Source organism: Pipistrellus hanaki, assembly GCF_964339955.1.
Source record: "Pipistrellus hanaki genome assembly, chromosome: 13".
Classification (NCBI taxonomy): domain Eukaryota; kingdom Metazoa; phylum Chordata; class Mammalia; order Chiroptera; family Vespertilionidae; genus Pipistrellus; species Pipistrellus hanaki.
In genome coordinates, this window is record NC_140515.1 from 33,635,452 (window position 1) to 33,652,895 (window position 17,444).

Here is a 17,444-nt window from a genome sequence, read left to right on the forward strand (position 1 = left end):
CATTTACTAAGGGCCTACTATGCGCTAGATCCTGAGAATTCAATAGTTCCTGCCCTCAACTAAGAACTTCCCAACGAGTGAAGATAAACATGGGAATAATCATAAATTGGCATTGAAAAAAGTGACAGAAATATTCATAAGGGAATAAGGGAGCATTAAGGAGAAACATCTAACCCAGCATGGGAGATAAGGCTCCATGGAGAAGGTGACTTGGGGGCTATTAAATGCTGAAAACAATTAGCCAGGCCTGATGTGTTTAGGAAACAAGAAGTTTGGTGCAACTGGAGGTTGGAGTGGCAAGACATGGGGTCCAAAGGCAGAACGAGACAGGCTGTCAGAGAGCTTTGGATGTCTTATTGAGTTTAGAGTTTATCCTTAGAGAGCAATGAAGTTTGGAGAGCAATGAAGGTCAAAGAAGGGGTTAAAAGCTCATGTCATTTCCTGCATTAGAGCTTTAAAAAGTGTATGACTAGGAAAGATAAGACAGTAGAAGGGGTCAGACTGGAGGGAGCTATGTTATTGGCTTCTACTAGATTTCCCCTTGTTGGTAGAGAGAAGTAAGCTAATCCAAAAGATGGAGGTAGAATTGACAGCTCCTAAATATTAAATAAATTGGAAGGGTGGAGGAAGAGGCAAACAAGACTTTCAGGTTCTAGGTTTGAGTAACTGGGTGGATGGCAGCATCTCAACCAGAAAAAATGAAAAGGAGGAGGAGGATGGGGTGGGGCCAGGACAGGCAGTGCTGGGGGAGGATACAGAAAAAGGTTGCATGTGTTCAACTTGATACAGGCGGGGAAGGGGGGAGTGCTGTGGGGGGGGGGGGGGAAACGCTCCAGTATGTAAAGAATCTTTGCCTCAAGTTTATAGGTGTCTGGCACCATCTCCTCTACCTTTAGCATTTCAGTGGTAGCTGAGATCAGGAAGTGGTGAAACATTCAAGGAGAGTATGTAATTAAGGAAGCATGTGGATGTGCTTTTGGAGAAGACCCACATTTAAGGACTGGCATTAAGAAAAAAGAAATATAAACATATGGGGGGGGGGGTGTAAAAATAGGTCAGAGAGGCAGACAGTCCTGGAACAAACTGGCCCTGGACATGATGAAAGATGGAGTGGTCATCAAGCAGGAGTGCAGAACAGTGAGTCACAGAGTTAATCATTGAAAAATGTCCCCTGGATGATCATTTGTAATCTCCACATTTCAAGTGGAGAACTTGAATCAGAAGCTAAACCATTGTAGGGTGAGGAATGGCTGGGATAAGCAGTACATTTTCAATGTGAAGGGGAAGAAAGCAACCCAAAGAGCCTCATTTTTTCATTTATTAAACAGAGATGACAATGTCTTGCATATTAGTTAAGGGAATTAGAGAATACAGACAAAGCACATTAACGCAATGCCAGGAACACAGGAGATCTTCACAAATGCCGTTTTAACCATGTTTTATGTCAATAACATTAGCAATAAGTACATTAGGGGTAATTTGCTCTGACTGGCTGGCTCTTTGCGTCAGGCTGCTCATCTTTCTGTTTGGCCCCTGGAGAAACAAAGAAACACTTCCAGTAGGAGATACCTATTAGAGCGTAGTAGTTAAAATCCTGGGCTCTGGAGCCACATTGTCTGGGTTGGCATCCAGGCTCTGCCACACTTACCAGTTGTGTTTTTTTTTCAGGCAACTCATTTACAGTCTGCTACTGTGTCCTCTTCTATAAATTGGAGACAGTTATAATAGTACTTAATTCACAGGTCTGTTGTGAGAACCACCAGTAAACAAATGGTACACTTAGAACAGGATCTGGCAAAGTAAGTGTACAGTAAATGTTAGCTGCATGTCTCTTTATTACACCATAGTCACGAATGTTTGTTGCATGCTCTTTCAGATTCCAGCACTGTGAGTCAGTGGCCACATCTGTGCCATGACCTCTGGTCACGGCTGCTTGTATCGCTTCTCACTGCTCCCCTGGTGTCTGATCCTGGCTCCCCTTGCCTTTGGGTCTGGATACACCCCAACTTGAAGTGCTTCATACATGCTGGCCTCAACATCTGTCCCCCATCTTACTTTTCTTCTCCTAGTCCTGGCTTCCTGAGTCCTCTCTCCTAAATGTACTTCTGCTCAGTTTTCCACATGTTAACAATAAAAGCCGATTTGTACTGGGAATCTATTATGTGCCAGTAATTGTCCTAAAGGCTTTCTATGATTATATACATTCCCATATTTTAGACAACAGACTTGCAAGGTAAGATTTGATTCCCAACTTTTCAGATGAGGACACAGGACTCAGAAATTTACTGTATGTAAGCTAATCAGGGATGGAGACAAGAATTCCAGATAAGGTCTGCCCAATTCCAAGTTCTTTTCACTCGCCTTACTGCCTCCCAGTTAGCACCAAAGGCGGACTCACAGTGTGTCTCAGGGCACAGAGGGGAGAGTGATTCCAGAGATTAGTAAAGGCTTTAGAGAACAGACAGATCTTGATGTGGTGTTGCAAGGATGTACCTGTTTAGATTTGGGTAGGAGAGATGCATTCACAGTTCAGCATTCCAACTGGGAGAATAACATGAGCAAGGCTCAAGGACGGAAAAGTTGAAGGGAATAACGACTGAGGAAGAAAAGGAAAAGGAAAGAAAATGGGAAAACAAGAATGGAGGAAGGAGTGTTGCTCACCAAAACCTTGAGGTCTTAATGATAGTTGACTCTACCTGGGCATGGTTCCCTGTCAAGGTGCCCCTGCCCAGCTCTGCCATATTCTCTAGGCAGTACTGCCTGACAATTCTTCACAAGCCACCAAAGTCTCTGTCCTGGGCTCTGCACCCCTTGCGGGGCACTGAGGGGTAATGCTATCTGCCTGCCCCTTTTGAATGACAGTCCCTCTCAGGACTGGTTCATGACAAGGCACTCAGACCAACCAACTCTATACAGACCATGTCATTGGGTGAGGACTTCAGGAGGGCTGTGCCTCACCTGCTAGCCTGTTTTCTTGCCAGGAATCCCTGAGTCTGACCTCACATTTCTGTTGTCTCTGAGGTACTTCTCTTTCTATACCTCCTCATCAGCTGGTTGAGATCTACAGTTGTCTATGCAACATGCCAGAACCAAGCTATCCTCTAACCTGTTGCTTGCACTTCTGTTAATTTTCACTGCCATCCAGAGTTGAAAGATCATCTATTTGGAAGATGAACCCCTGAAAAAGAAAAAAAGAAATTATTTCCTATTATAAACAGGTACAGTGTAGAAATAGGAATTTTTTCCCTTATTACACTATTAGCCACTTAAATATTTTATATTAAATTATGGAAGGAAATGCAGGTGATATAGGTTTTTATGGAATGATAGAAGCTGTGCGGAGAGATAAGGAGGTTGATTCAATAAAGAGCCCTGTGAGGCCTGAAGGGCTAGGACTAGAATGAAGCAAGAGGAAACACGAGGATGCAAATTTGAGGCCCTCACTCTGAGAGTTGTGCAGGTGCAGGACAGGTCCTGGTGTCCTGGTAGACTACATATGTGGCCATCAGTCCATTCCAACCCTTCCTTTCCCTACTTAGCACAGAACAGTTCTGGACCCTTTACCAAGATTCCCGAACATGTTTTGTGTTTTAGAACATCTCATTTAGTTGTAACCCACTGTGTCAATGATATATTTTTTTGTTACACAGGGTATTTAAGCAGTGGAATTTTGTGCCTTAGATTTTTCTAACTCTTGCTTCCACTGAGTCTGTTCAGATATAATTTCTACACACTGTCAAGGTTTCGTTTTCAGCCCTTTTATACCTCCTTGAAATACTTTAGTTTTTCAACTTTCTCCGTATTGCCTGGCCATCAGTGCAGAGCAGAGTGTCTGGCCATTATTTAATTCTTTCAAATAAAGCCCATAAGTCTGTCAAACTGTCCTCCTTCCTGCAGTCTTGATTTTTTTCTATGTGACATTCCTCAACAACTCTTCTTCTTTTCTTCCTCCTCCTCCTTCTTTGTTAATCCTCACCTGAGGATATTTTTTCATTGAGTTTTAGGGAGAAATGGAAGGGAGAGGGAAAGATAGAGGAACATCAATGTGAGAGAAACACATCGATTGGTTGCTTCCTGTACGAGCCCTGACCAGGGCCCAGGCCAGGAAGGAGCTTGTAACCAATGACATGCCCAAGGGACCTTTTGGTTCACAGGCCTATGCTCTATCCCCTGAATCAAACTGGCTTGGGCCCCAACACCTCTTCTTAAGATGGAGATCAGGCTTTATTCGAAATTGCTCTCTGCAGTTAAAAACTTCCACATTTAAATAAAACAAACACCATTTTATTCAATTCTAAAATTTGAAATTCAGAAATGCTCTGTAATAGTGAAGATCTTAACATAATTTTCAAATGATTTTGGTTGCTGTATTTTCACTCAACCAGTTTAATCAGTGATTCTATTAGGTGGAGCACACAATATGCTCAAAGGTCAATTTTATAGGAGGCCTCCTTTGATCATTTTACATAATTAACACCCTGATTCTCTCTATTTTTTCTTCAGAGCACTTCTCCACTAGGTATTATATCACAAGAAAAGTAAGTTTTATGACAGCTTTTGGACAACTTTGTCCATTTTCATTATCATATTGCTAGGTTAGAAGAGTCTAGCACCTGAACATCAAGTATTTGAAATGAGCCAAGACCGGTTTGGCTCAATGGATAGAGTGTCGGCTTGGGGACTGAAGGGACCCAGGTTCGATTCCGGTCAAGGGCATGTACCTTGGTTGCGGGCATATCCCCAGTAAGGGGTGTGCAAGAGGCAGCTGATCGATGACTCTCTCTCATCGATGTTTCTAGCTCTCTATCTCTCTCCCTTCCTCTCTGTATAAAATCAATAAAATATATTTTAAAAAAAAAAAGATGGCTGTTCATTTAAAAAAAAAGAAGTATTTGAAATGAGTTGGTTGGATGCTGAACAAATATCTTCAAAAACTGTTTAAATATAGACACACAATAACACACACAGATATAACAGTACAAAACATATTTTTTCATCATGACACCAAGTGATTAGCATATGCCCTGATGAAATCAATATTTGTTTTCTGTAACCTATACTCCAGAAAACATTATCAAGTTGGCATTACTTGCTCCTAGAAAAAAAAACACGTGTATTCAAGAATTACTAATTTCTTCCATAAGTGCTCAAAAAAGTATCAATTTAATAATCATTCCTGTGTTCAGCATAAACAAACACTTCAGTCTCATCTTGGAATCCACCTATCTCCGTAATTTCCCAAAGGCTATCTACAAATTTTCTACATAGCCTAAGATATAAATTACTTGAGCCCAGAGATTTAAAGCAACTAAATATCTTACAACCTTAGATGTCTATTTTCAGTTGCTATTTTTATGTTTGTCTTCCTGTTTGAAAGTCATTATCATTCTATGAGGTACAGGAAAACATAAAGAAAAATTGAGTATTGCTTTTTTGTCTTCTGTAGTTATAAATACAAATAAAATTTGCAACATTATTCCAAAACACTGAGACCAATTTTCCTTTTAAAAACAGCGTAAAAAGTATTTGGAGTTGAAACATTTAAAAACTAACCAGCCCAGTAAGTCAATTAAATGTGGTAAGCCATTGTAGGCATCAGGCCAATTCTGAAATATTTTATATAAGTGCTCCAGCTGGCAAACATAGTCTCAAAAGACACATCTACCTCTGTGAGCATGGCCAATGATAACTGAAAAACTGCTGTTCTTCAAAACCTCACCAAACCCAGTTTAGGTCCTACTGTGTATACTTTCAGATCAAAAGATAACTTGTTAGCAAACTAGAAAAATATATTTTGGTCCCTCTGTCACTTGGTTTAGGTCACGTAACAGCAAGAAATTTGGGTGTGTAGCATGCATATCCTGTTTCCCCGAAAATAAGGCAGTGTCTTATATTAACTTTTGCTCCCAAAGATGCACTAGGTCTTATTTTCAGGGGATGTCTTATTTTTCCATGAAGAAGAATACGGTACACATTTATTGTTAAATGAAAATAAAGGAAATTTATTACCTGTATACGGTACCGTAGTACGGTAGTTGTCAACACAAACCAGACAAACTGTGAATCCTACAGTATCAAGAATTTACTCATTTATTCAATGACAATCATGTCATCATCTTCTGGAACATCATCGTAACAATCCAATTCCTGAATTTCCTGGTGAATTTCTTGTAACTCCATTTCTTTCAGAATCAGTGGACCAAATCTCTCATGTTTAGCCTGGGGGGGCCTTATTTTCGGGGGGATGCCTTATATTTCACTCAGAAGGAAACCTGTAAGTAGGTCTTATTTTCGGAGGAAGTCTTATTTTCGGGGAAACACGGTAGTATGCTAGCCTCTAAGTGTTTAGAAGATGATAGAGTTGAGCCATAAAAACTTGCTAAACCAACAGAACCAGCTTTCTCAGAAGACAGCAGCTTCCTATCTTGCCTTGCAATAGAATCAAACAGACAAATAATGGTCTCCCCTAGGAGCAGTAATATGACATTTTTTTAAGAAGAATTCACTGTATACTATTCAGAACATAAAATTAGGATGTCATCTATCTAATATATTAAAGAAGTGACTACAGTTGTAAAGCCATTTGGAAACAATTAAAAATATCTACAAGATTACAAAGAACCCCGTATGTTCTTGCAAATATTAATGTGCAAACGTTAAAGCATGCTGTAATACTACACCCTTTATTAATTTGGACATTGCATTTAAAGTGTTTCTGATAATAGTTTCCAGAATCCAAACCAAAAATTCTCCATGTTACAGGTAAAAAAAGGAAGCAACAGTAACTGCATTTGGAGATGTGAAGTAGGAGGATAAGGGTTGGGAAGACTTTTTTTCCTTAAAACTAAGGGAGCCATTCTTACTTTTGACATATGTATACCCCTTCTATAATTTTCGTAATGCTGAGTACCCCTCGTACGCATGAGAACGTAGAATTAGGTGCACCTAAGCACGATGCAGTGCATATCCCCACCAAACTCTTCCCGTAACCCTGGGGGTACCCGTACCGCACTTTGGGAAACACTGATAGTCGCCTTGTGGGAATTCATCTCTAGTATTGTAAGCTACTCATCCTTCATAGGAAACCAGAAACTCTTGAATTTTTTGTGAAATCCCTCCATTTTCAAATGTAAACACTTTTTTAAAGGATTGTGTGGGTGTAACTAGAATGGTTGTTACTCTGAACAGGGCACCCTAGTCCAGCGTTTTTCAACCGTTGTTCCGCGGCACAGATGTTGCCTGGTGTGCCGTAGGTGCAGACAAGAATTTTATAATTTTTCACTATTTTGTTTACTTAATATTTCATAATAAAGTAATTATAAAATACTTTCTTTGTGTTTATTTGATTCCTATTCAAGAGAATTACTTTATATATAGTCAATGTAGGCACAGAGTTAAATTTTTTAACATTCTCTAATGGTGGTGTGCCTCGTGATTTTTTTCATGAAACAAGTGTGCCTTTGCCCAAAAAAGGCTGAAAAACACTGCCCTAGTCAAGATGAAGTGGGGGAGGACTGTGCACGTAGTATAAATTCAGACTTCTCAATAAGGAAGGAGGTTGGTTGGGCTTGCCTAGGGGGAAGAGGTGCCTTTTTCTTCTCACAAAGGTACCTGCTTCTTTGCAATCTCTGGATCAGATAGAGCATTAAAGCTGTAGATACTTGATGTGACATATAAGGATGACCTTTTAATATTTTTTACTTTTGGGGTATCCTTATAAAAACTTGTAGACCAGCATACTATATACCCAAATTTCAACAACCCAAGTTGCTCATCTGCTAGGCCTTATTCTTCCAGCAATGGCAATGGATTGCACTTGGCCTTCCTATTCTGCTTAGTGATAAATCTGTGACACACTGTCATTAATAGTGCTGGGCGCCTAAGTTATGATCAACTAAGGCGCAGCAGCAAAAACTTTTACTTATTGAGTTTACACAGTTTTGAAGAACCTCCTTTCAATATTTTGGAGAAGTTATTTGTGGAAGTAGGGTGGGCAGGGTTATCTGTGCTATGTGCTATGTGTATTTAATAGCTAAGTATCTCCTCACAGAAAACAAAGCATCATCAAATGTTTGTTTGAAATTAAATAAAAAGATGTTTCCTATCTAGTCTTTTCAAAAGCACTTTATAACTGTTTTCAATTTATGTTCAAGTGATTTTACAGCAAAAAGATAAGCATACAAAACTTATTTTCATTAAACTTATCTACTAATAATCATCTCCAACAAAGAGGGACTGATATCTAACCACTATGCTGTACATCAGAAATACAAAATAATACCGAATATAAACTGTACTTTTAAAAATTAAAAAAGGGGTGGGGTGACGGAGAAAGATAATGAAATATAAACTAAAAGGCTTTAAAAGCAGATGTAATGAAGATGAAAGCTTATATACCAATGTCTTATTTATATTTGCTGACCCCTGTTGCTTAATGGGAGAAGCCAGGCCTGCCACCCAGTGGCAACGTCTTTTAACATGATATTAAAATAATTTTAAGGTTTAAAGAAAAATTTTTTTTAATAAAACACCACCACACACAAAAACAACTCAGCCCTAACCAGTGTGACTCAATGGATAGGGTAACGGGTTTGACTCCAGTCAAGGGCACATGCCTGGGTTGTGGGCTTGATCCCTCGTAGGGTTGTGTAAAAGGCAGCTGATCAATGCTTCTCTCTCATAATTGATGTTTCTCTCTCTCCCTCTCTGAAATCAATCAAGATTTTATATATATATATATATATATATATATATATATATATATGTATAATATTATATTATATTATATTATAGGCTGCACTGGGAAATTTTTCAAAATATATGACTTCTGTTTACAACTTTTGTAATTTTAATAAGAACTTTCAATTAAAATACTGAAGGTTGCTTTGCTTAAATTTCAATCTACAGAATAATGAAGGGACAAGCTGTGACCACAAAATACAACTGGTTTTCTTCTGTGGCCTATAGAATAAATTTAATACTCTACAGTAGCCTCTCATCCATACACCCAAACTTCTGCTTGGCAAACAAAAACATAATAGAAACACTTACAAAAACAAGATTTTAAAAAGTTTTCTTTAACTATGAGTTTATCCCAGGTATAAATCAATTTTAGTGTCACAGTCAACAACTCAAGCTGAAAGGCAGAAATGGAAATAGTAGAAATACCATGCCTGATAATTATTGATGAGACCGAGTATCTCACTGCCTATTACTTCCCCCAAATTTGGCAATAGTTTTTTTACACTGGCACAGATATATCCTAACACAAGATGCTTTGGGAAAAAATAACACTAGAGCCTCCATTTACAGTTTGAAAAACGGCTTTGTTCTCTTGAATAACCAGATGAGAAAGAAGCACCCAAAAAGTCTTAGAAATTTAGAGATTTTTGTTTCCAACAATTGTAAATTAAAATTGTACAAGATATGTTTTTTAACCTATGTTCCATTTACATTGAAGACAATGAATTTTTAAAAATAAAGGCAGATAAAACATACTTGATTGATATTTACAATGGCTTATGACAAATACAATACCTAAAAATAATTTCTAATTTTTCATTTATTATTGCTATTTAGTCACAGAAATGATTAACACTCTCCAAGAAATTTATTTTAGCTTATGGCATATATTGATATAATTTTATATGAAGAGAAACCATTGAGAAAGTGACTAATATGGCGCCCTTACAAGGAAATAAAGGAGACAATAAGGAAATTCTTCCATAGAAAGACTTCTAATTTGCATCATTTTTCAAAATATAAAACCTTAATATTAGAAACAAAGAAAACAACAACAAAGGAAACAATAAAACAGACAAAGGAAAAAGAATCGCTTATGCAGATGCTTTGCATACGTAGTATATATGTATGGGTTGAGTTATAATAAAAATACTTATGTATTATAGTCAATTCTCATATAGAGTTAGAAATAGCAACATCCAATCAAGTATGATTGGACTGACAGTTTCTCAGTCTTCAATTACATGACGAATTAGAGCTGTGCAGCAATCGTTTCTGGTCAGCAGTATCATGATAAATGCTTGATAAGATATAATTTTTCTCCTTGTTCACTTGTAAAAATTGGTGCCTTTTTGTAATGTTCTACAAGTTCTTCCATGGTGCTGAATTTACGCTGCCCAATGCAGTAGACAGTTTCTTTTAGCTGGACTTTAAAATGCTTGTTTTTCCCTTGTGCTTTTAGTGATACTGAGAAATCATTTGGCTAAAAGAGAAAAAACATGTAGGGTAAACATTTTGAAAGACATCTGTTAGCATTTTTATATTAAACTAATAACAATTAAAATGTGAACACTTATTAGGTGCTAGGCACTATGCTAAATTATTTATGCCTCCAAACAAACCCATTTTACTGATGAGAAAATTGAGGCTGAGAGAAGCTAAATAATCCAAGATTATCCATCTAGTTAACAATAGCCAGGATTCAAACCCAAGCAGTAAGATTCCAAAGTCTCAACATGTTCTACCTAACACCACAAGCAAATCCTTTAAACATCTGAAGCACGTCTAGAGCTATCTTCTCTTCAGTCAAACTACCAGAGAAACACATGAGAAAATCTAAGACATCTACCCCCTTTCAACTAGTAACTAATAGTAGCTGTCTTACAGAGTAGCTGATACAATATTCTGAATTCTCAAAGGAGGAGGAATAATGTAAACTTATGAGAGGTCATAAACTCAAATGCCTACAAGAGGAAGAAAAGTAAGTGATAGGGTGGATAGACAGAGAAACTCAGTGTTACCCTTCCCTATCAAGCACCTGCTCTTCCGGTTATACACCAGCCCCAGTCTAAGGGAGGTGGCCACTTATCTGTGATTGTTGCCTTGTAGGAATATGGTCTTAACCTATTAACCGGGGAGTTCCCTTTTTAATTACACAACCTGCAATGGGCGCGTACTCTTTCACTAGGATGTGTCAGTACGTCACGCCCGGAGGATGTAATTTCATATTATTATTTTTTATTTATACTTAATTAAAATAAATGATATATATATTTTTTTGTTTATTTATATATAAAGCACAAAGGAAAATACAAAATTACAAAAAAAAATAGAAAAGAATACCAACAAAAAAATGGAAACATCGAATTAAAAAATTATAAATTTTACAAACAATTATAAAGATTACAAAAAATACATACCGTCCCTCTCAGGGTGCAACATATATTTCCAGGACGTATTCATACGTCCTACCCGTTCCCGATATTGTTTACGTTTAACGTATTCATAGGTCCCGCTCAGTTAACAGGTTAATGATGACAGACCTTCCAATTTTAAAAGGGATGTCTGCTCTCTGAATTTTTATAATTAATCTCCCAATATTTATTGCTGACAATATATTCAAATGTTTTTTTAAAAACATTGTGCAGGTCAAACAAAATATGCCTAAGACCTCTACTTCAAAAACTCTATGGCTAAAAACAATGGTATATTTTGGTTAATATCTATGCTCAATTAGCCACAAGAAAATACACAGTATTCTGCAATTAAGCTACTACTTTAAACTTCCTTAATTAGACTTTTTAATGTAACCTAACACTCTTTTGAATAGTCTGTATCAACCCCAAAATCCTCTTTTTATCCAATTACTGCCAAAGCTTCAAACAGCGGGCTACTTGGAAACATCCCATACTTTACCACTCACTCCCAAGCCACTCCTTCCTAACCAGCCCACTGCTTGCCCTGGAAAGCAGGGCCAGGTCAGGCATCCAAACACTCTTCCCTATCATCAATCACCTGCTCTTCCTGGGGAGTTGGTTATGCATGTTATAGGCCCCATTTCCTGAACTTTACACTTTGGCAGTTCAATCATTATCTTTCCTCCCTCTATCTCTCCCTTCCTCTTGTGCATATGCGTGCATGTGCATACAAACACACACACACACACACACACACACACACACACACACACACACAACTTGCCACCAGATAGCTTTTCTTCTGCCTTTCAACGCTTTGTACAATCACACATTCACTTTTGTACAACTACATACAAACAAAGCCAATACTAATCATGATTTGAAAAGTGGAAACATAGTGGTATCCTATATATATATATATATATATATATATATATATATATATATATAAATAAATAAATGCCATTTTAAGGGAAATGAATATCACCAAATTCTAATTATCCTAAACTACCCAAGAGTCCACCTTACTATTTTTTATGGTTTTATAGTTCTACTAGTATTACAATAAAATTTAACTTTTATCACAAGTGCATTTTAAATACCATAACCACTTTAAAAGAAAAAACTTAAATATCAAAATTTTAAATTTAGGAATTCTCTTTATTACATGGACAACAGTGCATCCAATATGCAATTTAAGAAATGTTTTCAAAACAAAAGAATTGTTTTCCCAGTTTAGTCTACTGCATCGTTCTACTCTCAATGAAGAAGCCAATGTTAAATTTTCTCCCCTTTTCAGTTTAATGCAACAGAAAATATTTTAGAAATGCAAAACCAACAGTATAGACTAGGCCAAATAATCCAGTAGAGTATCACTATTAGGGCTATATTTTATTCAAAACAAAGTTGGAAAAAACGTTGACTTAAGCTTCAGAACATTTATAGGGAAGCCAATTATCCTCTCCAATTTTTTTTAAATACTCAGTGCTCTATTTCCATTTACCTTTGAAAACCAACTTACCGAAGACTCACTATCACGAATGAGAAAATCACCTTCATGCCCTCTTTCATTTAATGCCATTTCTGCTTGATGCCTGGTGACTTTCCCGTAATACCAAGGATTGCCAGCAAACTTTCCAGTGAGTGAAGGCCGAATGTAATCACACTGCGGAGGTGATGGTTCCAAACCTGAGGTTAATGGATTATTCTGCATAATGGTAACGTAGTTTTTTGGCACCAGACCAACCATTCCATTGATCTTCCTGCACTTCCACCACTCTGGGTCATTTTCAGGTTTTTCAAGAACATCCATTACATCTCCTTTCTCAAAATTAAGTTCTTCATCATTGGATGAGCTGAATGGGTAAAGAGCCTGTACCACATGCAACACTTGTCCAGTATTTAGGTTATTGACGACTGCTGCTAATTTCTCTGACAGAGAACCCACATGGTCACCCAAAGGACTGTCACCTTCCTCAGTTACGTAGTTTGAAGGGAACCATCCAACTTGTCCATTGTAGCTACCTCGCCACCACCCATCACTGCACTTCTCCATGACGATCACCTTCGTCCCTTTTATCAATGATAATTCATCCTCTCTCTCTGCCATGTAGTTAAATTTCACATATGCAGGCATGTTGAGGTCATAGAGACGTTCCCCTGGGTCAACAAAGCCATCATCAGCAGGAGCTGCAGAATCTGGTACACTAGGTTTTCTTTTCACTTTTCCAATGCCTGTTTAAATTAGGGGGAAAAAAAGGTAATGAGAATACGAAACAATGATAACCTAAAAAACCAATTTGCTCATTATTTTAAGAAATCTTTGACTAGTTTTGCAAGCCTTTAAACTTAAATAAATTCCTTTTCTTCCTTCCCTTCCCTCTCTCTCTCTTTCCACCCAACTTGTCCTCCCTTTCTTCCATCTCCATGACTTATAACTAGAAATTTGTACTTTTTGACCACCTCCTTTACCAATTCTCTTTTCATAACCACTTAACTGTAGTTACATGACAATTTACCTTTTCATCTTTTTTCTGGTCAAAGACCCTAAAATAACTGCACAATTATAAAATTGTTCTAAATTAATGCATTTTCTCTGAAATGTAAATACAGATTATTTCTTTCATACCTACAATCTAAGTACATACATAAAGGATCCACCAAACCCATCTTCTTCTTATCTTATTTTTAAAACTTAGATTTTTATAATTGAAATAAACAATAACTTAACTTACAACTTGATGTATACAATATAAAATAGTTATGTCTGGGTAATACTCTCATTTGCTTTCTTAATTCCAAGACCCAAGTTGCTCCTATTTGTTTCCTATGTTTATTTTTAAAATAATATATTATTTGTCTCCTCTCATTCCATTCATATGTAAGCTATACAAGGGCAAAGATTTTATTTACTTTGTTCATGGATATAATCCCAAGGATCTCACAAAAGGTGATTAATATAAACTTGTTGAAAGGTATAAGAAAATCATCAAATGATGCCATCATCACAAATGTATGCTATGTCAACTCTAATCAGGCATTTTCACCAGTGCTCATTTCTTATCACATGATTTTATATTCTATTTTTAACAAGAAAACTAAGGCATTCCTAGGTAAAATTTTTCAAATACATTCTCACTCTCTCAAAACTTTCTCATTACTCTTACTCCTCTTCTTCATCCAAGTTTCTAACTACTGATCCTTCTGGGTTGTTGCCATCTTTACTGCCTCTTTTATGACTCTTGACCATTCTTGTTTCCTTTCTACATTGTTGTCTAAAATCGCACTCAGATCAGTTTTATTCTTAAATAATTTTACTTCAACTCTGCTATTCCCTTTAAACTATGCCATTTTTAAAAAGTTGTCTTCCCTTTTGCCTTCTATTTTTTCACTATTAACTCCTTATAATATTAATTCTTTTCTTTTAAACCTTGTTATAAAATTGCATTCTATTTGTTTAATACTGTAGTTTGTCTCCTTAATCAGAGAATGAGATTCCCTAGGGTAGAAAACAATTTTATTACCTTGTATCTCCAGTGCTTAGCAGTACAGTACCTACACTAGTGGTAGAAATAAAGTCAATTTTTGTGGATGAATCCAAAGTGAACAATTCCTTAGTTAAAAGTGTTTCCTAAGATGCCATGCTTGTACTTCCCCTCTACTTCAAGGAAATCATTTTCATTTTCTATAACATCTGTATAGAAGGTTCCAAGATCTCTTTGCAGCTCTTAAGCTTTTTCTGGAATTCAAGCACTACAATTCCAATTGTCACTAGATGTCTATAGATTGTACCACAGCACCTCAAATACAAACACCTAGGTCCAAATAAAATATCCATAGATCAACTCCCTTCCTCCCAATTTTCTTACTTCTGATTAATGGTACCATTATCCTTTAAAATCCTCACATTACAATTCCTATGGAGTTGAAAACTCTAGGCCTCCATCCATCCACCAAAAAATAATTAATGAGCTGACAAATACTGTCAGAATCAACTTTTGCAAAATTCTGGAATATAGTAAAAAACTTACAAAAACTAGAGCCAGACTTAGGGAAGAAAGAAGCTGCTGCTTTGTAGCATAGAGAAAGCGGTGGCATTTTAAGTTGCTTGCCAACAATTACTTATATCCCCAATTAGTAGTGGCTGTGAGAACAGTAATCTGCACTCCTAATGCCAGAAGAAGCACCAAAGATCTTATCCTCAAAGAACTGTGGTTGTGGGTTTCAATCTATCGCAGCTACCTGAAGGACCAGGACTTGCCTTAGTTTCACCTGACCTGGAGCATTCCCAGGGCAAGAGTGTCTTTTGCTGAAATTATTAATTGATACAGTAGTCTGGGGCAAGGGACAATTGGACAAGAAACAGACATTAAAAACCTGAGAAAGAAGCGTTTGGATAAGGATATACGGGGGGTAATAAGGGCTTTTAAAAGTTTCTGTGTACATCAGATAATCAAGTTTTCTGAAATACATCCATACATATATGGTCAAGTGATTTTCAAAAAGGAGGCAAACATCATTCAATGGGGAAAAGAATCTCTTCAACAAATGGTGTTAGGACAACTGGATACCCACATGCAAAAGAATGAAGTTGGACTCCTACTTCACAACACACACAAAAATTAACTCAAAATGGATCAAAAACACAAGTATAATAGTTAAAACTTTTTAAAAAATATAGATTTTATTGATTTTTTTACAGAGAGGAAAGGAGAGGGATAGAGATTTAGAAACATCCATGAGAGAGAAACATCGATCAGCTGCCTCCTGCACGCCCCCTACTGGGTATGTGCCAGTAACCAAGGTACATGCCCTTGACCGTAACTGAACCAGAACCTTTCAGTCCGCAGGCCGACGCTCTATCCACTGAGCCAAACTGGATTCAGCTAATAGTTAAAACTTTAAAACTTTCAGAAGAGAACATAGGGTAAAATTTTCATGAGCCTGGATATAACAATGAATTCTTAAGATTTGAAACCAAAAAAGCACAAACAAAAAAGATAAATTGTACTTCATTAAAATAAATATTTGTGTAAAAACTATCAAGAAAATGAAAAGACAACCTACAGAAATAGAAAAGACTATTTTCAAATCATATCCTGTTAATTAAGGGCATATAACATATTTATGTTAGAACCAACAACAAAAGAAAATCCCATTTTTAAAAAATGGGCCAAGAATTTGAATGTTTCTCCAATGATATATGCAAATGCCCAAAAAGTACATGAAATGATGCTCAATATCATTAAACATTAGGGAAATATAAATCAAAGTCACAATGAAATACCACTTCAAACCTACTGGGATGGTGATAATAAAACCAAACTAAACCAAACCAAAAAAATAAGAAAGAAAGTGTTGGTGAGGATATGGAGAAATTGGAGCTCTTCTTACATTGCTGGGCAAAGTGTAAAAAGGTGCAAGTGCTATGGAAAACAGTTTGATGACTCCTCAAATGTTAAACACAGAATTACCATACGATCCAATAATTCCATGCCAGGTGTATGCCCAAAAGAATAAAAAAAGGTATTCAAACAAATACTTGTACACAAATGTTCACAGCTTCACTATAACCAAATAACCAAAAAGTAGAAACAACCTAAATGTCCATCAACAAATGGATAAACAAAGTGGTATATTCATATAATGTAACATAATTTAAACAAAAAAGGTTTGAAATAGTGATACATGTTACAACATGAATGCACCTTAAAAACTGTACTAAATGAAAGAAATTGGACATAAAAGGTCATATATTATACACATTTATATTAAACTAGTGGCCCAGTGCAGGAAATTCATGCATGGGGGGGCGTGTCTCTCCGCCCAGCCTGCACCCTCTCCAATCTGGGAATGCTGCCTCCTTACCACTCACCTGCCTGCCTGCCTGATTAACCCTAACCACTCTGCCTGCCAGCCTGCTCACCCCAACAGCCTTCTCGCCCCCAACAGCCTTCTCGCCCCCCCTGCTCACCCTCAATTTCACACACACACACACACACACACACACACACACACACACCCGCCTGTCAGCCTGATTACCCCCAAGTGCCTTCCACTCCTGGCCTGATCACCCCTAACTGCCTCTGCCTCGGCCCCGCCACCATGGCTTTGTCCAGCAGGATGTCCAGAAAGTCTCCCAGTCTAATTAGCATAATACCCTTTTATTAGTATAGATAGCCAGAATAGGTAAATCCATATAAACAGAAAGCAGTTAGTGCTTGCTAGAGGCTGAAGGAAAGGGGTAACAGGGAGTGACTGTTTAATGGGGATGGGTTTCCTTTT

At 37.2% G+C, this 17,444-nt stretch overlaps 2 protein-coding genes across 4 annotated transcripts in view; both read right to left on the reverse strand.

Moving 5' to 3' along the window:
• Positions 1–9,156, reverse strand: part of IL20RB (interleukin 20 receptor subunit beta) — a 36,253-nt gene extending 27,097 nt beyond the window's left edge. Inside the window, 1 exon segment of the mRNA XM_084901802.1 lies at positions 1,649–9,156. The gene's annotated coding sequence lies outside the window, so the exon portion shown is untranslated.
• Positions 9,157–9,305: 149 nt separating this feature from the next.
• NCK1 (NCK adaptor protein 1) overlaps positions 9,306–17,444 on the reverse strand; it is a 62,498-nt gene continuing 54,359 nt past the window's right edge. For all 3 annotated transcript variants that reach the window (XM_084901795.1, XM_084901796.1, XM_084901797.1), the window contains 2 exons: positions 12,682–13,394; positions 9,306–10,225 (listed from right to left, as the gene is read on the reverse strand). In XM_084901795.1, the coding sequence (XP_084757921.1) occupies positions 10,031–10,225; positions 12,682–13,394 (908 nt within the window). In that variant the 3' untranslated portion in view covers positions 9,306–10,030. The remainder of the gene's footprint in view (positions 10,226–12,681; positions 13,395–17,444) is intronic.